Below are 23,762 nucleotides of genomic sequence, written 5' to 3'. Positions count from 1 at the left end.
TGGCAAGTGTTTTTATATTTTATATGATAATTATATTCCTTCAACTCTGAATGAAGCTGTGTTTTCTATGGTTTAATCATGTTTTAATCTCCACCACACCTCCTTTCCTCACGGCTTTTCCACAGTCTTCAGTCTATGGAACTCGAGAAAAGCAAAAGCGACCCCTTGTAGTTTGTGTTCACGATCCCATTCAACAACTGAGACGCAAACGATGGACTTACCTGAAGTTTGGGAGCACTTCACTCAATTTAAAAATTTTCACAACGCTTCACTCAGTCTCACTGAGGAAGTTCAAACTTTTAGACAACAGGCATGTTCGGATCAGTGACTTTCTAGTGACTGAACTGCAAATCTGGATCGTTAATGTACAGCCTGGGTCTGGGTTCTGTTTTTAATCATGAGCCTGGAAGGTACCAGACGCTATGAAGTGATAGGAATAGATTAGACTGGAGAAAGTATAGAAAAAGTCAAAAGCATAAGAACTATGAGAGAATCTTGACCAGAAACATTTTAGGAACAATTGAATGGAATCTCTACTCTTTATGAAAGGTTATATTTAATGTGTTTGTATACTAGTAGTAAATAAAAAAACTCCACATATATATTTCACCTACTGATGGTTGAAATGTGATTTTCCATGATTTTCTAATACTTTATGTAATTATCTGTAATTAAATTAGTGTAAGGTAAAAATAATCGACAAAATAATTTAAAATATTGAAAACAACTGCTAGGCTAAACAGCATTCTTTTTCATAAAAGAAAGTGTCATATGCAACAAAGTGGCAAAAACGGAATGGAGGGAGCTGTGGTTAAGTGTAAGTCCTTATAGCAATGAATACCATTTATATTATCCTTACTTCTTTGAATAAATTCAGATGACAGCCCTATTTCATTTCTTCATTCACTTTGGAGGCCAGATGGCATTAGAATCATTTACTTCACCTTGTTGTGCTTAATTACTACAATCAACACACTATTTTCCAAATTAATCATAACAAAGTAATTTCATTAGTAACACAGCAGGCTGTTGAATTATTAGCATCATAACAGTTTGCAAACAATTAAACTTTATTTGAACCTTAAAAATTTGCAGAGTGGAACATTATTGTAAGATCTAATGGCAACAGAGTACAAATTCAGTACCGAGCAAATAATCAAGTAAAATGCTATATAAAATATGACTTACAATCACCTTTGAAAAAAATTAGCTCTCTAACTGTTCATAGAAAAACAAATAAAAGCTAAGCAAACATAATGAGAACATAGCAATTAGCATATTCTCTAACAAGCTGCGTTGTTTAAATTCACATTAATTATATTATTATGATCGTGAAGAGTGTGAAGCATCATCAAGGGTGTAAAGAAAACTTTCTCTCTGGTCGTATACCAATGATTTCGCCAAATGAATACGACGTTGTCCTGGACTGAGCGTGACGACTATTTTTCCTGTCACTCCAATTTTACGTGTTGTTTTCTCTCCTATCTCCCACCTAGATTCAAGTTAAAAAAGAACAAAGGCCAGAGGAGCTCTGGACAGAAGTAACTCTTCATTTCTGCATTGTCGTTTTCACAGAGAGACTGGCTGGCTTGGAATTGTTGGTCATCAGTTGGCAAAGGACTCCCTCTCCTGGATTAACTGTAAAAGGAGGCAGAAATGTTCTAAATGCTTTACATTCTGTGTGACTTTGGACCTGAGTGGGGGAGGGGCTTCCGAGTAGCTTGGTGTGCAATGAAAAGCTGCTGCCATCTACTGGCCCAGGGCTAAAATCTTCGCTTAGCCAGGAGCACGGAACCTGTGTCCACTCCACAGGCAAGTCCTTGTTTTCATTGGAAACCCGCAGCCGCTCTCGCTTTTCAGCGTCTCGGGCCTTGGAAACAAGTCCATTAGTCTCATCTCTGCTTGTCCTACTTTTTCCAAGATGATTTCAATCTATTCTTTTTGATTAGGCTTTTGATTAGGACAAGATTAATGAGTGCACAAATTTAATTTCTGAAAGCTTTAACTCAACAATGTCTCATTCATATAAACTAAAATTTACCCAAAATCTCTAAACTTAATATTGTCTTAACATCTGAGATAACATGGCCATGGTATTAAGGGGGGAATGGTACATACACACTCCGAAATGGTGCTTGTAAGCAGTTTCATGCGAGTAATGCAGGTTTTTGAATATGATCACCTTGCGTGCATGGTAAGAATCTTTATCTTTATGAAGCAAAGATCTGAAAAGTTCAACAAAGGTAGTATGTACTAATCAATGATTCAATATAAGGAGATTATATCTACTCCAAATAGTTATCCATTTAGCAGTACCTTTTGATGTATATTAAGGCCAGACTGGTACTTTGTAGACATTTAAAACACCTTTGACTTCAAATATGCACGAAAAGGTAACGATCTGATTCGGCAGATCTTGCTCAGGCCTCAGAGCACACACTTCCCTCCAATGCCAGGCTGACACTGCCCTTCCACACGCCTGCGGCTGTGTGTGCCCACTGCGGTTCCTGCACGCTCCGCTCGGCGCCTTCCCTTTTCTTCATTGCTCGGAGGTGTGCAGAAAAGACTCACATCTGCAGCTGCACTGCTTTTCTGTGGGACTTCAGTGGCATAGCCGTGGATCAGACAGGATGAAAGAGAGCACTGGGTCCCACCTTCTCACTTCTGGAGTGCACTGAGAGTATTTATGCCGTTATGTTAGCGGGGAATGGGGTTTCTCATGGCAGAAAATGCCGGCGAGCCCGTCACCTCTCCAGGGTGTCTGATACTGATGCGGGACTTTGCACCAGGCAGGTTCCGGCCCTGCATGTGTGTTGCAGAGGGTGACAGCGCCCTGCGGCTGGCACGCCTATCCTCCCTCCTTTCCGGCGGCTATACTTCACATGAAGTAATTTGCCAATTAGTAGCAATTCTTCCCTGAAAACATGTGACTATTGTGTGAAAAATAAACATGACGATAAATCATCTGAAAGTTTTAATAAAGCCTTATTAAGTAGCATCTACCCAAAACTTGCATAATATATTCAGTTTAAATTTCAATGAAATTATATATTACAGCCTAAAAAAATAACTGGTGTCCAATACTGAAATTGCAACTTATATCGGAAGTAGCAGTGACTATGTAGAACATATAAAATAGTGCTGAATTCTCCACACAAATCAAATGAGTAAGTAAAAACTACAATTATTTCTTTGCAAAATAGCAACAGGTATAACTCTCCTGCTTGTATCTAATTTGCATTAATATCCTTCATTTAGTTTCCCATCAGAGGGCTGTCATAATGAATGCAAAAAGTTAACGAAGACGCACGATGCCCAACAAAACAAGGAAAGGTGACGAGCTGTCGCTGGGCTTTCACGCAGTTCTGAGTCCAAAGCATTTGCAGTAGCAGGAGAATATTCCTTTCCTGCAGGCAGAAAGGGAAAGTTGCATTATAATTGTTTCCTTCCATCAAAATGTTGATGTTTCCTGCTTAGAAAAATATTACATTTTTTAGCCAAGGGAAAATGAATGTTTACCCAACCTTTTGTCAACTTTGTTCCTCAGAAAAGCCATACAAAGTGGTATTTTACTAAAGAGGAGAAGGTTGGGAAAAACAGCTGGCAATTATCAAAGGGGCTTTCCCTTAATAATCTGTTTCCAAAGTAAATTCTATGAAGTTATTTTTAAATATCAAACAGAGTTTTTTTAAAAAAGATGATGATGATTAGGGAGCATAATCTCTGTGTTATCAGAAAAATACCAAGACTTTTAAAAAGGCAAAGACTCATAAGGCAGAGACCCAGAGAACACATGAGCCATTACAGAATATTGGATTAAAATGTACTTACCCGGGACTCTCAAATATCATACATCTCCATTACGTAGGCTTTCGGCACCAAGCCAATGGCTCCCTTCATTTCTCCTACCCACCAGCCGTATCTATTGTATTCCTAATTGAAAACAATATGCAATATTAACCTTTAGACGGGGGGAAGTACAATGTCGTTTGTGTGCAACTTCTTAGAAATGTTATTTCTTTTTATAAAGTTACAAGAGCTTGAGCTGCAAATTGAAACATTTTAATCCTTTTTTGTTTCTGGACACTTTAAAAATGCTGTAGGCAAAGATTTAAATTAATGTATAAGACAAAGCCTGTTTATTACTTGGTGTAAAACACAGAAACAGTCACTTGTAAGAACGTAGCACACTTGCACTCTCTCTCTCTCTCTCTCTCCCATCCCCTCTGCCCCCGTCTAGAGGCTATAGGGTTACAGCCAGGACCCTTAGGGTACTGTCTTTGCCTTTAAGAAGCTTGTCATCTATAAAGGATAGATCTTTCTTCACAACTAATTCCTACTTAAACTCAAATGACCAAAAATGATTTAGAATGTGGAGATATGCCCCTTCCTTAAAAAATCTAATATATAAGTATAGCCATTTTAAACAGATAAATTAGAGAAAATAAGAGAACACTAATAATACCAAAAAATTATTTATAAAACCATTCACAAAAGGGCTCCTTTAAAAGAAGCTTCCCTAAGGCATTTATTCTTCTTCTTATTGATCATAAACTGCAATAGATAAAGGATGGGTAGAAGGAACTTAAAGGTGGTGTTGATGTACCCTTACAGTAGAAGATCAACAGGAAGTGAAAGTATCTCACGTTCTAAAGGTGACATATTCATCCAGCTGTACACAAGGGTGACTCAAGGGTCACTGTGGCCCTCGCTCTGCAGGGTGAGAGAGCCCACCCTTCCGCTTCCCCCTTGGCCTCCACGGACAGACCTGCCGCTGCTTCAGGCGTCAGAACAACCGGTCTCCCCTGTCTGCCAGACTGACTAACGTATTTTTATCTCAAATTTATTTATGTTTCGTGAGAGACAAACAAAGTAAAATGAATTACAAGTTTCAAGAATAATATCTTTCAAAAGCAATACTCTACAAAAGCACCGGAGCACCCAAATTTAATTTTTCATATAGATAAATTTTTAAAATCAATCCCCAAAGTAATTCAATAGGCTGTAATTTTCCAACATCCGAGTCACAGAGAAATGTGCATATGCACGCTGAGCTGCATGCGGGGAGGGTGCGTTAACAGGGGCACGGGCTGCACATCTGTACTGATTAGCACGCTATCGACCATCGGGGGGAGATCATGTAATTCTTCAGTACGAATGTTGCAACATTAACGTGTGTACTGCTATGTGGTCTCTCAATACAGACATTATTGGGTTAAAGTCTACACGTGCTTTTTAAAACTCTGATGCACCAGGATTAGGTGTGCTGAAAGAACAAGGTGGAAGCAAAGCAGGCAGCGCCGGTCCCGTAGTTCTGCTTCTAGTAAGGGCGCATCCAGCCTGTGAGACAGTGCACTCGAGATGTTAGGTTTAAATGTTCTCTGACCACGTGAACTTGGTGGACAAAGCTGTCTAAGCAATGAAAACAGTCTGATGCCCAGAACTCAGTGATGATGACTGCAATGTATGTAGGATATATTTATCACAAGAAAATACCAACTTACTGAAAGCTAAGATTAACAACCATTATATCCTAATAGGTACCTAATAAAACTGCCCTTTTCAATTTTTAAGGCAATGAATACAATTAGAGCCTAATGGTTAACAAAGCAAATGTATTTAACCTTTCAGAGGCCGAAGGCTTACACTGTAAAATTCCCAAATGGATGGTTAGCAGGGTAAGGTGTGAGGGCTCTTACCCAATGCCAAGCTCAGGTTCCCGCTGACTTGGAAGGAGCAGAGAAACTACGCCCCCCAAAGCACAGACCAGAACACAGGCAGTGGGAGGGCATCTTATGACCCAAACCTGCTTTCAGAGAACAGCCCGCAGTCTGGGTTCCACTGTTTAGAGTCTAATTACAAACCAGAAGTTCATATTACTTTATAATATTCTGCTGCGGTTATAACCTGTGCTCTCAATTGAGGATATATTATTGTTCTCAAAAAGCTGACTCACATCCAAGTTTAAAAAATTGATTTCCAACAAATCACTTCAACAGGCGGCTAGTGACGCGCTCCACGTGGGAGACGGCCCTGCGGACGGGACTGGGGAGACTCCTGCAGCAGGAACCACAGCAGTGAGCAGTGGGGCGGAGCGCGCTCGGCTGTAAACAAATCCCCTAAAAGTAACATTCTCCGGGAAAAGAGTTTTAGACGGAAACCATTTTAAATGCCTCCCTTAATTAATTTAAAATAATTGAAAGCATATGAAATACACACCTCATAAAAGTACTCTAAAATATCACCGGTTTAAATCAGAAAAGGGCACAAATAAAAAACCGGAATGTTTATTACTTTACATTCGTAAAGGATTCCATATAGTACTCCTGTGTGGAATTAAGAGGTAAGATAAAATATAGTGAGGTAGAAATCTAGTAGGCAAATTTATGGATTTACACTGCGGCCGTTAGAGTGTGTCGACGAGACTGCAAACACGGAAGCTGTTACTTTTATCGTTACCATCCTCTGGATGAGCCTCCTGAGCAACATGAATCCCAATTAAACCATTTGCAGCCTATAAATTGGAATGGAGATGCTTGTTGGAGTACAGTATTCTAAACTTCAGCCTGAAGATTCAGCATCATCCAAGATGCCTCTGAAGAAGAAAATCTGCCGGTCTTTGCCTTCCCCCGAACAAATGTGATTATGAAGATAGATTACTTACAGTGGAAAGTAATACAATCCGTACAATGTTGTCTCGCAGTCCACATACTGATTACACTATTGTTCTAAAAGTCACAGGTGGGTCATCCAAAAAACCACCACCTTCAAACCCGGTCTTGTTAGTAAACAAAAAAGAAAGAGACAAAACCATAGCGGACTGCCATCTAAATCTTTGAGAGGTTAGGAAGCATCACGTCATCCTTACGGCACACGAGAGCTCAGGTACAAGGAGACCTGCCATCTGGTGTTCCTCACCCTATTCGGCCTTAACATCAACTGAAATGCTAACACAGGCAAGTGACTGCACTTCAGGAGGACTGATAAAATAATGAAGAGTCCTTTAATCTACAGGAAACCATTCTAGTCAATTTATAAGAAATATTGCATCCCTTTGTAGGACGTGTAATTATTTTCTATTAATCATGTGCTATAAAGCTACATTATGCGGTTATTCTGTTATCACTAGAAAGAGGCCTGCAGTCAGCTTCTGACAATGTTAGGTAATTACTAACACAAAGCTTCTTTTTCTTCCGGTAGTAATGCTATCAAGATCCAGAGGTGTAGTGAATACTTATTGTATAAAAATAGTACTCAAACAAAATTCAGTGTCTGCAAAATGGATGGCTTCAAGGCAAAATGTAATGTGGCAGTCAAAGAAGAAAAAAGCCAAACTTGCCCAGTAATCTGAGAAAATAATCATAAAGCAGCAATGAACAGTTGTGATCTAACTCCTGCTTTCAGTTTTCATACCATTAAAATCACTTTTATTAGTTTTATTTTGTAGTTAAAATTTTAGGCCTCAATTCGTAGACACTAAGCAATAAATTACAGTGATCGTGTAATAAGGCAGGAAAAAAGGACTAGTTTTGATAAAGTGAAACAGGGATTTGACCCAACACAATGGTAAGCATTATGTCCATGTTTACTCACTAACTAAACCTCTGTCTGTGTCAGTGTGTTATTTCACACTTAAATGAGGCCCCAACATTTACTACTTAAATCCTTTTCAACACGTGATTCTCATTTTTCAAGTATGCTAATCCACTTTCTGCTAACCACGTGGTAAAAGAATGCTGCCTTAACAGAAACCCGAAACACTGATAAGATTTTGTGATGTGCCCCCACTTTCAGAAATTAGTCACCAATGTGTTTGAAAGTGGCAGGGGTTAGAAAGGTCCTTTTTTCAAACATGTATCTGTGTTCTAACTATTCACTGTGATATTTTCAACTTTTCAAATTATTCAAAAATGTAGTAATATGAAAACTAGGTAATTATTTAAAATGTGGAAATATTTTCTTCAAGGCTACCTCTTCAATCTTCTCCTTTTTAATATCTCCAATCAGAAACTTTATAACAATCCTTCCATTCCTCATACATCCCTCATTTCAAAGGATCTCTTAAAATCACAACAGGAACTCGACAACCTCAGTGTCTGAATATTTTTATCTGCACACTAACCGCTCTGCTCCGTCTCCTAACCTGCTGAATGAGTACCGGACACCAGCAGTCTCTGAGGTCCTCCCTGATGTTTGAACCCTATTCACGAACCTGCTTGAAGAGAGTCTCCTAGCAGCTTATGAAAATCAACTTATTACCTTATAATTTACTATGCAGGTGTGACCTTCAAGTTACTCTAACTCAAAGAATTACTATTTTTTTCTCCTTGCACTGTGTAAGGACAAGTAAGCAAACTGATAGAAGAATTTAATTCTTATAACAAATTTCAGTTTATATTCCAGAGTCGAAACACAATTCAAATTCTACCCAGTCACCATTCACAATACCCAAAAGTAAAAGACTGACATTCAGATTAATGATTCATAGATTCTGTCAGGCAAGGAAAGATCCAACCAGGCTTGGCAGAAGGCAGCCTTCGTGCTCAGCTCATTTCACCAGCCAACACCCGGCTCCACGGCTGCCCTCAGGTTCCCCACCCTTGCTCAGGCTTCATCACCTCGTGCTGGACAACTGCATCATCAATTCTGCCTCTCTGTTCTTTCCAGAAACTTCCTTTGCCGGTTCACTCTGCTGCTCAAGAACTTACACTAGCTCTTCAATGCATTAACTGTGAACTCCCCAGTGTGGCTTTTCCCCAGCCCGCCAGCAATGTTCCTCCCACTCTTGTCTGGTCCCCCAAGTCCAACCTTCCAGGATACACTCGTTCCTACCTTGGTATGTGGTGCTTCCCCCCCAGGGAACGTCTCCCCTCCCTCACCCAAATCCTAACCAGAGACTAAGACCCGACTCAAGTTACCCATCTGTGATGAATTTTTCTATGAATTATCTAATCCATACTCAATCTCCCATTTCAAACTGATCATTTTTTCTTGTGAGTATTTTATGTACCTTAGTTTTGTCCCTTCAACTGAAAGTATAAACTTGGAGGATCCCAGATGGCGGCAGACTAGGGGGAAGGCACACTCGCCTCCTCCCAGCCAAACTGGAATCACAGCTAAAATATAGGACAATCAGACTGAATAACCAACTGAGGACTAGCTGAAGAGAAGTCCTATAGCCAAGGATGTAAAAAGGGCTGGCCCTGCTCCCACAGGTGGTGGCTGAGATTCCGGAGGGGTATCTCAGCTGTAAAGGCTCCCCCTGAGAAGACTGGGGTCTCAACCCCAAGTAGGGCTCTGTGGCCCAGAGCACAAGAGGCAGGAAGAGGGGCTCATGTAACATCTGGCTAAGCAGGGTTTTCATCCACCAGGGACATATGGGGTCCACTAGAGACACAGGCACCCTCTTAAAGGGTCAACGCACAAAATCTGGTTTGCAGCCAGTCTGGTGCGCATGAACTAGAGTGGTGTGAAGAGAGAGCAGAAGGGTCCCTGTGCTGAGTCACTCTCTCACACTGCGGATGCCATCTTTCTTAGGTGGAGCACTCCCCTCCACATAGCATCAGCCTGGGGGGAAGCGACAGCCCCACTCTCTAGGCTCCCTGCATCCCCAGCCTGTGGAGCTTGCACTCTGCTAAGAAGTACTCTGCTAAGTCGGCTGCCTGGGCTGACATGTAGAGATCTGGGCTGACTCAGAGGGTATTAGCAACTGAGTGGTGTGGCTTTGCGGTGGAGGCCTCCCTCCCACTTTCCTGAGAACCTGACTGGCACTTCCCCCTCACAGGAGATACTCTAGCCCCTCTCTCCGGACTTCTAGAACCCCCACCCTTTCAACACCTGGTGTCTCTGCCCTGCCGAGGTCTGGGCAGGATCTGGGACAGACTGAGTTGTGTGGCTCTGGGGTGGGAGCCACACTCCCCACCTCTCCCAAGCCTAACAAGCACGGGTTCTCACAGTGGTCAACTAGCCTCATCTTTCCAACTCCTGGTGGACCTGGCCTGCTGAGATTGAGCACCTGGAAGAATTTAGGACAGGCTGACTTGTGTGGCTCTCGGATAGGGCCATTCTTCCCTGGTATGCCCAACTGGAGCAGAGCCTTCCCTTCACATGACCAAATCTTTGTCTGTTTGAGCCTGATAAACTCTTCTGGCCTCACCCTGAGACTCCCTGGGACCCCACTCCACCACAAAGGTGTGCAAGCCCCCAGCAGATGGCAGCTAGACTTTGTATACTCTGGGACATTTGCTGAGTGGCCTCAGATCTAGCACTGGCACCGAGTTTGAACCTCTCTGAATCTGCTGAACACCACTCACTTCTACCTGGTAGCTCACTAAGAGCCTACCTCTTGCAACTCGAGTACCCCCAGAGGCTCTTTCAATGACTGAGCCTAGCAGGCAGCCAGCAGGTGAAGGTGAATGTTGGGGTGACTTGGGACTTTTGCTGACCTGTCCCCAGGCCCAGTGCTGGCAAAAGCCAGTCTTGGTGCATGGCATGGTCCTTCTCACACACACTCAGGCTTTGCAGAGGCAGCCACAAACTGTGGATCACTTTGTAGCTCCAAGTAGGTTGCCCAGGGCCAGTGACAGGCAGCACAGGCAGCGTTTGACATTGGCCTGCACCAGAGTCACTCCCAAGAGTCCCCAGAACAAACATGCCCAGCGGCCAGCTTCAGACAACATCAGAGCAGGATCCAGTTAGCTTCACAAGGGGCATATCCAAAGGGAGATCTCAGCAGGCACCAGACTCTGCTGAGGCTCTGTGTGGTCAGCACCTGCATAGCAGCTCATACCCTGGGTCAGGGTTGATCCTCACAGCCAGCCAGCCTCAGGGTTGATTCCACACACAAATGGGCCAATAGCAATCAGGACCCAGTTACAACAGGAGGGCCCACATAACCTACACAAGGGACATTCCTGGAGCGTCAACTTCAGGTGATCAAGGAGACTGTCCCACAGGACACCTGCTACATAAGGCCACCCTACCAAGGCTGGGAGTCATAGCAGATCTACCTAATACACTGAAAAAAACCACAAAGAGGCAGCCAAAATGGTGAGACAAAGAAACATATCCCAAGTGAGAGAACAGGAGAAATCTCCAAAGAAAAAGCTAAATGAAATAGAGGCAAGCAATTGATCAAATATAGCGTTTAAAAAAATGGTTATAAAGAGTGCTCAAGGAATTTCGTGAGAACTACAATGGCATGAAAAAGAAACCATAAAAAAGATCCAGTCAGAAATGAAAAATACAATATCTGAAATGAATACACTAATATATTGAGGTGGGACATAAAAAGAATTGCATTTTAAGGAAATATTGGAAATGAATGAAACTCACATTAAAATTCCCTTGAATTTAAAAAATAAGAACACACTAGAAGGAATAAACAGTAGGTTGAATGAAGCAGAGGATCGAATCTGTATTGGAAGACGAGGTAGCAGAAAATACCCAACAAGAGCAGCAAAAAGAAAAATGAATTTTAAAAAATGAGGGTAGTTTAAGCACCTTTGGGACAACACGAAGCATGACAGCATCCACATCATATGGGTACCAGAAGAAGAGGAGAGAGGGCAAGGGACTGAGAACCTATTCGAAGAAATAATGACTGAAAACTTCCCTAACCTGGTGAAGGAAAAATGCACACAAGTCCAAAGAGAGTCCCAAACAAGATGAACCCAAAGAGGCCTTCACCAAGACACATCATAATTAAATGGCAAATGTTAAAGACAAAGAGAGAATCTTAAAAGCAACAAGAGAAAGAATTACCTACAAGGGAGCTCCCATAAAATTGTTGGCTAATTTTTTAACAAAAACATATCAGGCCAGAAGGGCTGGCATGAAATATTCAAAGTGATGAAAAGCAAGGACCTACAACCACCACTACTTTAAGTTGAAAGAGAAGTAAAGAGCTTCTCAGACAAGGAAAAGCTAAAGGAGTTCATTACCACCAAACCAGTATTACAAGAAATATTACAAGGTCTACTTTAAGAAGAATTTTAAAAAAAACAGAGCTACATAGTTAAAAGAATAAAATGGCAATAAATACATACCTATTAATAGCACTTTAAATGGGAATGGCTTAAATGATCCAATCAAAAGATATAGAGTAGCTGAATGGATCAGAAAACAAGACCCACATACGCTGTCAACAAGAGACCCACCTCAGAATGAAAGACACACACAGACTAAAAGTAAAAAGGCGGAAAAAGATATTTCATGCAAGTGGAAATGAAATAAAAAGCTGGGTTAGCAGTACTTATATCTGAAAAAATAGACTTCAAACATACGGCTATATAGTAAGAGACAAGGAGGGACACTATAAAATGATAAAGTGAACAATCCAAGAAGAGAATATGTATATAAAGAAGAACATGTACATTGAACAAATATATGTGTATATATATAATACATATATATATGCCTTGTAAGCATTTATGCATCCAACAAAGGAGCACCTTAATATGTAAAGCAAATCTTGATGGGCATAAAGGGAGAGCTCGACAGTGATACAGTCAACAGTTGAAGATTTTAACACCCCACCGACATCAGTGGATAGATGTTCCAGACACAAAGAAACAGCAGCCTTAAATGACACACTAGACCTGATGGATTTAATTGATATTTTCAGAGCATTTCACCCCAAAGCAGTAGAACATACATTCTTTCAAGTGCACACGGAATATTTTCTAGGATGGACCGCATGTTAGGACACAAAACAAGTCTCCATAAATTTAAAAAGATTGAAATCATACTAAGCATCTTCTCCAGCCATAATGCTATGAACCTAGAAATGAAGCCCAGGAAAACACCTGAAAAACACACACACTCATGAAGGCTAAATAACATGTTACTAAACAATGAATGGGTTAACAATAAGATCAAAGGAAGAAATTAAAAGTTACCTTGAAACAAATGAAAATGAGAACAAAACAACCCCAAACTATGGGACACAGAAAAAGCAGTCAAACAGTCCTAAGAGGGAAATTCATAGCATTTCAGGCCTACCTGAAGAAATAAGAAAAATCTCTAATAAACAACCTAACTTTACACTTAAAGGAACTAGAAAAAGAACAGCAAATAAAGCTCAAAGTGAGTAGAAGGAAGAAAATAATAAAGAGCAGAGCAGAAATGAATGAAGTAGTCTAAAAAAACAAAACAAAAGACCAATGAAACCAAGAGTTGGTTCTCTGAAAAGATAAACAAGATTGACAAACCTTTAACCAGACTCATCAAGAAAAAAAGAGAGAGGACCCCAAAAAATACAATCAGAAATGAAAGAGGAAAAGTAACAACAGACACCAAAGAAATACAAAGGATTGTAGGAAATATTACAAACAACTGTATGCCAACAAATTGGACAATATGGACCAAAAAAATGGTTATATTCATAGAAATAAACAATGTTCCAAAACTGAATCAGATCATCTGAATAAACAGATTACAACTAATGTAATTAAAGCAGTAATTAAAAAAACCCAACAAACAAAAGTCCTAGACCAGATGGCTTCATAGGTAAATTTTACCAAACGTTCAGAAAAGAACTAACCCCTATCCTTCTCAAACTATTCCATAAAATTCAAGAGGAGGGAAGATTCCCAAGCACATTTTATGAGACTAGCATTATCCTAATTTTAAAACCAGATAAAGATACTACAAAGAAAGAAACTTACATACCAATATCCCTGATGGACATAGATGCCAAAATCTTCAGCAAAATACTAACAAACCAACATTAATGTTTAACAAACATTAAAAAGATCATACACGATGGTCAAGCTGGATTTATCCCAGAGATGCAAGGTTGGTACAATGACCATAGATCAGTAAATGTGCCACACCAGTGGTCGCCAACTTCTTTGGCACCAGGGACCAGTTTCGTGGAAGACAATTTCTCCATGGATCAGGGTGGGGGATGATTTAGGAATGACTCAAGTGCACTATATTTATTGTGCACCTTATATCTATTATTATTACACTGTAACATTTAATGAAATAATTATACAACTTGCCACATGCTAGGGCTTTCCAAAACTGTGACTGAGACAAGTGCGCAGTGTGGGAAGGAGGCATGGATGGAAATGGTAAATAAAATAATGGGTGGGCCATGTGCAGACTAAAATAAGTGTCGGATTCTGACTTAAAGCCTGCCAGCAGATGCAGCTTAATTGTCACTCTGCCACTCTCTGATGGGGATATGACATGAGTCTGCAAGCAACTGATTTATTATGGTCTCTGTGCAGTCAAACCTCTCTGCTAATGATAATCTGTATTTGCACCTGCTCCCCAGGGATAGCATTGCCACCTAAGCTCCAACTCAGATCATCAGGCATTAAGATTTTCATAAGGGGCGTACAAGCTGTGTCCCTCGCATGTGCAGTTCACAGTAGGGTTCAAGATCCTATGGGAATCTAATGCCACCGCTGATCTAACAGGAGGTGGAGCTCAGGCAGTAATGTGAGCAATAGTTAGCAGCTGTAAATACTGATGAAGCTTCCCTCACTTGCCCACCACTCACCTCCAGCTGTGCGGCCTGGTTCCTAAAAGGTTGGGGACCCCTGTGGTACACCACACAAACAAAATGAAGGATAAAAATCACATGATGATATCAATAGATGTAGAGAAACCATTTGATAAAATCCAGCACCCATTTATGATAAAAACCCTCAGCAAAGTGGAAATAAAGGGAATATATCTCAACATAATAAAGGCCATATATCACAAACCCACAGCTAACATCATATTCAATGGGCAAAAACTAAACCATTTCCCGTAAGATCAGGAACAAGACAGGGATTTCCACTTCCACCACTCTTATTCAACATAGTACTGGAAGTCCTAGCCAACACAATCAGATGAGAAAAAGAAATGAAAGGCATCCAAATTAAAAAGGAAGAAGAAAAACTGTCATTATTTGCAGATGATATGATACTTTATACAGAGAATCCTAAAGATTCCACCAAAAATCTACTAGAACTGATAAATAAAGTCAGTAAAATAGCAGAATACAAAATAAATATCCAAGAATCAGTTGCTTTTTTATACACCAATAATGAACTATCAGGGAAACTAAGAAAATAATCCCGTTTACAACTGTAACAACAACAAAAAACTACCTAGGAATAAATTTAACAAAAGATGTAAAAAAACCTCTAGTTGGAAAATTATAAGACACTGAAGAAAGAAATTGAAAAAGACACAAATAAGTGGAAGCATACTGTATTCATGGACAGGAAGAATTAACATCATTAAAATGTCCATACTATGCAAAGTAATCTATAGATTCAACACAATTCCTATCAAGATACCAATGGTGTATTTCACAGAACCAGAAAAAATAGTTACATGGAACCACAAAAGACCCTGAATAGCCACAGCAATCTTGAGATAAAAGAACAAAGTTGGAGAAATCATACTACCTGATATCAAACTATAATACAAGGCCATAGTAATCAAAACAGCATGGTACTGGGATAAGAACAGACATATAGATCAATGGAACAGAACAGAGAACCCAGAAATAAACTCACACCTACATGGTCAATTAAATTTTGACAAAGGAGGCAAGAACATACAATGGGGTAAAGATAGCCTATGCAATAAATGGTGTTGAGAAAAATGGACAGATATATGTGAAAAAAAAAGAAACTAGACCACCTTCTTACACCACATACAAGAATAAACTCAAAATGGATTAGAGACTTGAATGTTAGACTCAAAACCATAAAAATCCTAGAAGAAAATATAGGCAGTAAAACCTCAAACATTTCTCATAGAAATATTTTTTTCTGATATATCTCCTTGGGCAAAGGAAGCAAACAAACAAACAAATGGGACTACATCTAACTAAAAAGTTTATGCACACACAGCAGAGGAAACTACCAACAAAATGATAAAACCACCCACTGAATGGGAGAACATATTCACCAATGATACATCTGATAAGGGGTTAATATACAAAATTTATAAAGAACCTTCACAACTCAATATCAAAGATACAAAAAATCCAGTTAAATGGGCAAAGGATCTGACTACATGCTTCCCCAAAGAAGACATACAGATGGCCAATATACTCATGAAAAGATGCTCAACAGCACTAATCATCTGAGAACTGCAAATTAAAACCACAGTGAGATATTATCACCTCATACCTGCCATAATAGCCATCATCAATAAATCAGCAAACGACAAGTGTTGGTGAGGATGTGGAGAAAGGGAACCCTCCTGCGCTGTTGGTGGGAATGCAGACTGGTGCAGCCACTGTGGAAAGCATTATGGAGCCACCTTAAAAAATTAAAAATTAAACTGTCTTGTGACCCAGTGATTCCACTTCTGAGAATCTATCCAAAGAAACTTGAGACACTGATTTGAAAAAATATATGCACCCGTACATTCATTGCAGTGTTATTTACAATAGCCAGGATTTGGAAGCAGTCCAAGTGCCTATTAGTAGATGAGTGAATAAAAAAGCTGTGGTACATTTACATAATGGACTACTACTTGGCAATAAAAAAGAAAGAAATCTTAACTTTTGCGGCAGCATGGATGGACCTGGAGAGTATTATGCTAAGTGAAATAAGCCAGTCAGAGAAAGAGAAGTACCATATGATTTCACTCATATGTGGAATCTAATAAGCAAAATAAACTAACAAACACAATAGAAAAAGACACATAAACACAGAGAATAGACTGACAGCTGTCAGAGGCGAGGGAGGTTGGAGGGCTGCGTGAAAACGGTGAAGGGATTCAGCAAGCTAGCAAACAAACAAACTCACAGACGCAGACAACACTACGGTGATAAGCAGAGGGAAAAGGGGGTTGGGCAGGTAGAAGAGGGTAAAAGGGGAATAAATGGCGATGGAAGGAGACTTGACTTGGGGTGGTGAACACACAATACAATATACAGATGATGTGTTATAGAATTGTACACCTGAAACCCATATAATTTTATTAACCAAAGTCACCCCAATAAATTCAATAAAAATAAATTTTAAAACGCTAGAAAGTACAAACTCCCTGAGATCAGGGCCACGTCTTACACCAAATCTGTATGCCCCACACTTCAGATGTGTAAAGGCTGTTCAGTAAATACATACAGGATGATGACACATACTCTGTCTTCATTTTTGATGATGTACTGGTTACATAACCTAAATATTGTCTAAAGAAATATAATTTCCAATAGGAATATCCTTTTCTTTGTGTATATTAGATATACTTGAAGAATTTTAGTAGCAACGAAAAAAATATTTGTTCTAAGGTACGTTTAGCTTCGAAATCTGAAGTGTGTCGCTCCTGCCGGCGGCTGGCTGTGGCCCACCGTGTTTTCCATGCCCCATGCAAAATACCTTGTCTAAAGGGCTTAAACCCCACCCGCAGAAAGAAAGATACCTGTCTCCTGCAGACCTGGGGCCAAAGAATGCCAGCTCTTAGGAGGAATGAGTACAACTGAATTTATTTTAAGTACTGACAAGGTAAGGTGAAGACAGAACCGTGCAGCCGAGGAGACCCGGGGGCAGATGAAAAGGACAGCCTGCTGGGTTTTCAGCTGCTTCCTATTCTTCCTGTGATAATTTTCTCAGAAGACCCAGAGTCTCATCCCAGCTGTGTAACTAACTGGGTACAACCTTGGGCAAGCCCCAAGTTCTCCAGAGACGGCTTTTTGTTATTGTCTCCACCATAATCCAGTTACATACTAAACATAAGCCAATTAAGTCCCATTATTATATAACTCGTATTTGGACCCTCACAGAATTACCCTTATGAAATCTGTTGTTATTTTACTACAAATTTTTTGTTGTTGTTGCGGGTATTATCTGCCACTGTTTTACATATTATGTAAAGTGGTTGAGGTCAGATAATCAATCAGTGAACATTCTAGAAATTCATTTTTAGATAGCCAGTACTGGGAAAAGCCTAGCTAGATGTCTCTATGATTAAGAGAAAGTATTAGTCCCCTGTCTCTCCCGTTTTTAGTTTGGTTGCCTAGAAGCTCAGAGCTGAGTTGGAAGCCTAAGGTCTCCACAGGAGTAGTCCCTTTTCCTTTAGTCTTTTATTTATTTTCCCTCCATTACCTTGAGCCTTGAGATTTCTTCACCTCTAAAGTGAAGGGCGGGTGCTAACTCTATGATTCTATGATTCTAATTCTTTTAAGAAATTCGGGATTATTTCCTATTGTTAACTGTATTTTCATAATACATACGAAATCTCTATTTGCATAATGTTAGGTATTTGGGATACAAAAACATGCAAGACACATTGTCTACTTCAAGGAGTTCAGGGCTTCGAGAGAAAACTAGATCATCCTAGTCACGGCCCACTTAGATAGCAAAGCAGAAGGAGAAAACGCTTCAGGGTCAGATCTGCATTGATTGCAGCACAAGGTACTTGCTAGGTGGTCTCTTCAGGCAATTTACACAATAACCTTACTGAGCAACAGTTTCCTCATCTGCAAAATTGCAATGCCTGCTTCACAGGGTCAGCCTGTGAATCAGATGAGCGCCCAGGACAGGATACTGTAGGTAAGCAACAGATACGTTTTCATTTCCTCCCTCTCCCTTCCTATTAATTGGTGTAGCAAAATACCAGGACAACAAAAACTAGAGTATTTTGGAGGGCAGTCTAAGGCAATTTTGTTATTATGAGCAGTTCTCTACCCTGCTCAGCCAAAAGGAACCCAACCTTTAAAGGGATGAGGAGGAAAACACCTCAAAGGAGTAAAAGTGGGTGATGTACACAGTGAGGGGGTTCTTAATTAGGGGTGGGGGGACTTGGAGAGCATAAGCAAGCATGGACTTTTCAATTTAGGATTTTAAAAAAATAATCAGCATAATCAGTGTTTTTCTTTAAGGCATTTTTGTTGTGGTTGTTGATTTTTTGGTTTTTGCTTCTGGCAAATGCATGCATGTCCCATGCGGAGTTAAATCACATAGGCCTTGGATACCACCGTTTGGTTTCTCCTCTACCTCTCAAGCCACTGCAGGGGCTCAGCCTGCCAGCCTGCCTTTCTAGTAAGGGCCTTCCCGTTCAGTAGTCAGCATTTTCCTGGAACGCTCCCTCCATTTCATATGAGAGAAGAAAACAGGGAAGTACTTGAGCATGTTGTTCACAATTAGATACGGAGTCCCACGAGTGGAGCCAGGAAGTGGTGCTGTGTCCCTGAACTGCGCATCAGTACTAGGGAGAGGGGGGTTCCTGCCTCACTGCACCCCAGACCACAGTGTCCGTGTTGACAGCATTGGAACCAAATGTCACCAGACCCAAACAACCACAGTTACAAGTACAATTACTCCCCAGCACTCCTTCTCCTTCCCAAAAGGCTGTCAGATATGACACCATTCTGGGAACCAGCCTAGTGCCAACAATGTGTGTCCTACATCGAGACGTCCTAGTTACTCCTCAGCAGTTGGCCGTGCTATTTGTGGCACCTTGGTCAGACGGTCACCCAGGAAAAACTAAGAGCTGAAAAGTAACCCTGTGTTTCCCTCTGCCAGCAGAGCTCAGCAAGGCTTTAATTTAATTTTATTTTTCTGTTAGGTCTGAGCCAAAAATAAGCTCTAGTAACTGAATCTTTACATTTTCACAATGAGAAGCAAACAATCGGTGACAATCACAATTCACCAACCCTTGGAAAAAGTCACAAACAGAGAAAGAGTCAACGACTGGAATTCCAACCAATACACACTAAAGAAAAAGTCCTTTTATTGTGTATTAGTGAACACTGCCAACCTACATTTCCTGTTTTTGACTTAAATTAAAAAAAAAAAAACAACTGTAAAGCTCAAGTCACATAGGCCCTAGACTAGAAAAAATATTCCAGGATTCTTAACTCTCTTAATTTTCCTGTTAATACCAAAGTAGCATGCCTCTTTCCTGCTGAAGCATAGCTCTTCTGTCATTGAGTCTCTAAAAATAATTTATTGCTTTAAAAGTAAGAACAGGAATGTGGTTAGCAATTTACCGATGAGTACAGATTGAAAGATAAACTGAGGGAGGATGTAAATCCAGAACAGCAAGTAGAATAACACACCAAAGAGGTATGCCAGGGAATACGCCTATAGCTACATAGCCTGGGTCTGCTACTGAAGTTATCAAATTTCACAAACATAGTTGTAGGAAAAGAGTATTAACGATGATAATATATCCATGTTTAAGGCGGTAATAAAATTGAAATGCAAACTAGTAAAAGAAGTCAGCATGATTTTAAACAACCTAATTCCTAAATAAATAAAAGATTTTCTATTTCAGATATGATATTTTTACCTATGAAGTTAATCTGAAACCAGGCCTTGTGTTTCAGGGTTAATTCACAACAATACAGCTGTCGTTACAATTACAAATTCCAGTTTTATCCACCTCAGATAATGTGCTCCACTTTGGTGGGGGGGGCGGAGGGATTTAGAAATCTCCACCAAACTATTCAAGCCTATATAAAGTGTTTTATTTTAACATGAAAAACAGCAGCAACCCTATATGAAAAGAACCGTAAGCAAAACATTACTACTGGCTCACCTTTTTAGGCATTATTTAGATTTATTATTTGTGAGGTTCAAAGGTTAGAACTAAGAAAATGCGGGCCACTCTCAAGGAGGAGCTAGCTCAGCCAGGGTCACATGACAGCTGCTAATTGGAAATTGTTAAAAAGGCAAGCGGGGAGGGCGGGCATCTGCCTTCTCCTCTTTCTTTATTGCAACATTTGATTTGCCCTAAAAATGTAAAAAGAAAGGCTGAGATCTGTAAAACTCTTGAAAAGAGGCCTTAAAATACATAAACCAGCCCCGGGCTGACTGAGCACAGCTGACACCCCCCAAGGCTTCCTTGCAAAAACAGAAAGACTGAATTTAAAAATGAAACTTTCTATAGTGAAGTTTAATGAAAACAGTCTAATCATCAAACCAGTTAAATCTTTTCTGTCATTACATCCACAAAGTTAAAACATTCTTTAATATAATGTATGCCATTTTATTTCATGATTTAATCTTCATTTCTATCAAAAGTGCATCTATCTTGTGCAGCCTTTTTAAAGAGTATTTTCAGAACTGACAACAAAGGTAAGGCAAACAGTAATAATTAAACATTGCAAATTACAGATCAGTTATTAAAAGCAAGTTATATTTCCTTAAACTCTTAAATGCTGTTATTATTAGGAAAGGTGTAGTGTTAATTTCTTCACAAAGTATATTTTCTATGTCTCCATAAACGTCATGTATTCTTCCTTATGTGTACAATTTTTACATTTAATTCAGAATGATGAAAAAATTTTCAGGATTAATGCCAATATTTTATTGACATGAGATAGGAAAGTAATAGCCCATAGCTGGATTTAAAGTTGGATTTATGACATCATTTTGATTCTACACATTAGCTGCAATTAGGTGCACCACTCATTCTGAGCCACTAGATGGTGTAAAAAATAAATTAAACCGGTAAAATTTTATTCCATCACCACGAAGTCTAAATATAACTCTGAGAAAGATTAAACAAATTTCTAGGCACATAACAATCTAGTGATTTCTATAATAATTGTACTTTTTAAAAAATCTATCAATCTATAAGGTCAGCTCTACTTTGATCTAAAAACAAGCTCTTTTGAGCAATTTTTCACTCTCTTCTACTAAGGGCCCTGAGTTCTGAATTTACAGTAATGCCAAGTATTCAAACTACCATCTTCATTCATAAGTTAAGTGAACTTATGATATTAACTTATGGTCTATGTTTGCCAAATTTTTGATAAAAACTGAAAGGCCAAGCCAAGGAGAAATTTAGTTTCCAGAGATTCCAATGTGAACTTGCCCAGAGCAAAGTGGAGAAGCTAGAGTCTTCACAATTATACACTAACCGCAAAGCCACCTGACAGCCGACAGCCACAACATCCATCAGTGCCCCAAATTTGTCCACATTTCATCAAGGGATAGCTAAGTGTCCTTTACTTCACACTCACTCAGATTTACCTGGTGGATTCTCCTAGGTCCACAGCAGGGTAAATATGGATAGCTAATCGCTCAGCCAATGCTGATAATGTGTTCTTTAGCATTTAGAAATTTTAGATGGCACTATGTTCTTTCTGTAGGCTGGACCACCACTAACCCTGGCTCTATGATCAGGTTTCACATATAAAATTACAATTTCCACAAAGCAGTTTTGGGAGTACTGGAATTACCTTCCCTGGAATCCTAGAAGTATAATGCACCTGTATGATTACATGTTTAATTTCATATTAACAGAAAATGAATTCAAAGGCAATGGCAGGAATGGTACATGCCTATGGGAATGTTGCTTGCTTCACAGCCTCTCCTGGAGGTGGGTGCTCTCAGGCTTTCAGCAACAAGGACAACCTGACTCGGAAGGAAGACTTTCAGACCAGATCCATCTGGGCTTCGTGGGCTTCATGTTTTACCGTAGAAACATAATGGCTATCCGCCATTTAGCCTTATAATCTGAAACTCCGAGTGGAAGCTAACCAACATTTTAAGTTAATTGCAGCTAAACCAGTGAAAGAAACTGTGAGCTAAGTAAATCTGAGGAATGATGCCAAGGAAGTTTGTCCAGAACTGAAACTAATCAGTTTGGTTCCTATATTAAGTAACTAATTCAAAAAATGTTGTCCTAATTTAGGCAATTACATCTCAATAATAAGCTTAATCCAAGAGTTGTGATATGGTTATCTATAGCTTCTAGGAAGTAAAAATGTCTTTGTAAAAAAAAAAAAAATCCCACACTAATGAACGAGGATTGAGAACTATAAGACAAGTCTTAGTTTTGGGCACCTCAACTAGCAATTACCACAGTTGGCTATATTTACTTACTAAATATTTCCCCCCAATAATCTACATGTGGTTATATCTTATTTCTTTTGCATTTCTGGTGCTTAGAATGGGACCTGGCACATTACAGGTACTTTGTGACAGTTTCAAACTAAACACAGGCAGAAAAGAAGGGAGAGAAAAGGGAGGGAGGAGAGAGGAAAAGAGAGAGGGATGGAAGGAGAAAGAAAGGTACAAGCACAAGAAAAAACAGAGCAGAAAGCCCTGGTCTGGACGTCAAGATGCCTGGGTAAGTACAGGCCTGGCACTTTCTCGACCAGTTCCCTTACCTATAAACACAAGGAAGAGACAGATGACCCCTCACTCAGGGGTTCTGTAACTCGCTGTTACGATTTTATGTACCAGCCAACTAGTGTTAAAATTCAGCAAGTGACCTTATTTCCAAATTCTCTTCTGTATCTAACAATCATATTCTTTCTGAAAAGTCTAAAATATTTCTCTAATCATGAAACCACATTAAGTTCCTAGACTTATGATTTATATAACATTGCCACACTTATAAGTAGTTTCCATATATCATTTGTTGCTAAAATAGCCTCATAAAGGAGAAGGAAGGAGATACTTTTTTACTACTCATATTACAGTAGAAAAAGTTAAAATGTTCAGTTTCTGGCAGCTCACACAGATCATCAGAAGTGTAATCACAATAAGAAACTTTCAGACTGAAGGACAGAAAGATTTTGAATAATCCACTATCTTAAAAGAGGCAGAGACATGATTCTTTAAATATATAAAGATGGGTTCGTAGCAATATACTTTGCTATTATGTTAAACTAAAAAAAAATTACTTAAACCTGTCTGAATAGAAAAGCATTGCTCTTAAATTGTCGGAACACCCGAAGTATTTACATAAAGATGAAAAGCTTGTTCTATAAACATGGTGTTTCCAGTAGTGAATGGCAGACAAAATCAGAATAAGCACACAGAAGAATAAAAAGGAAGAGG

At 39.6% G+C, this 23,762-nt stretch overlaps 1 protein-coding gene across 1 annotated transcript in view; it reads right to left on the bottom strand.

Annotated features, from left to right (window-relative positions):
* Nucleotides 1-1,052: 1,052 nt before the first annotated feature.
* The window catches only part of SKAP2 (src kinase associated phosphoprotein 2), a 165,762-nt gene continuing 143,052 nt past the window's right edge, over nt 1,053-23,762 (bottom strand). Inside the window, exons 12-13 of the mRNA XM_024563103.3 lie at nt 3,832-3,933; nt 1,053-3,407 (exon numbers count right to left, since the gene is read on the bottom strand). Coding sequence (XP_024418871.1) covers nt 3,841-3,933 — 93 coding nt within the window. The 3' untranslated portion in view covers nt 1,053-3,407; nt 3,832-3,840. The remainder of the gene's footprint in view (nt 3,408-3,831; nt 3,934-23,762) is intronic.

The sequence above is a fragment of the Desmodus rotundus genome, chromosome 6 (assembly GCF_022682495.2).
Source record: "Desmodus rotundus isolate HL8 chromosome 6, HLdesRot8A.1, whole genome shotgun sequence".
In the NCBI taxonomy this organism is placed as follows: Eukaryota; Metazoa; Chordata; class Mammalia; order Chiroptera; family Phyllostomidae; genus Desmodus; species Desmodus rotundus.
The sequence above is the reverse complement of the archived record's forward strand: the minus strand, read 5'-3'. Positions and strand labels throughout refer to the sequence as shown.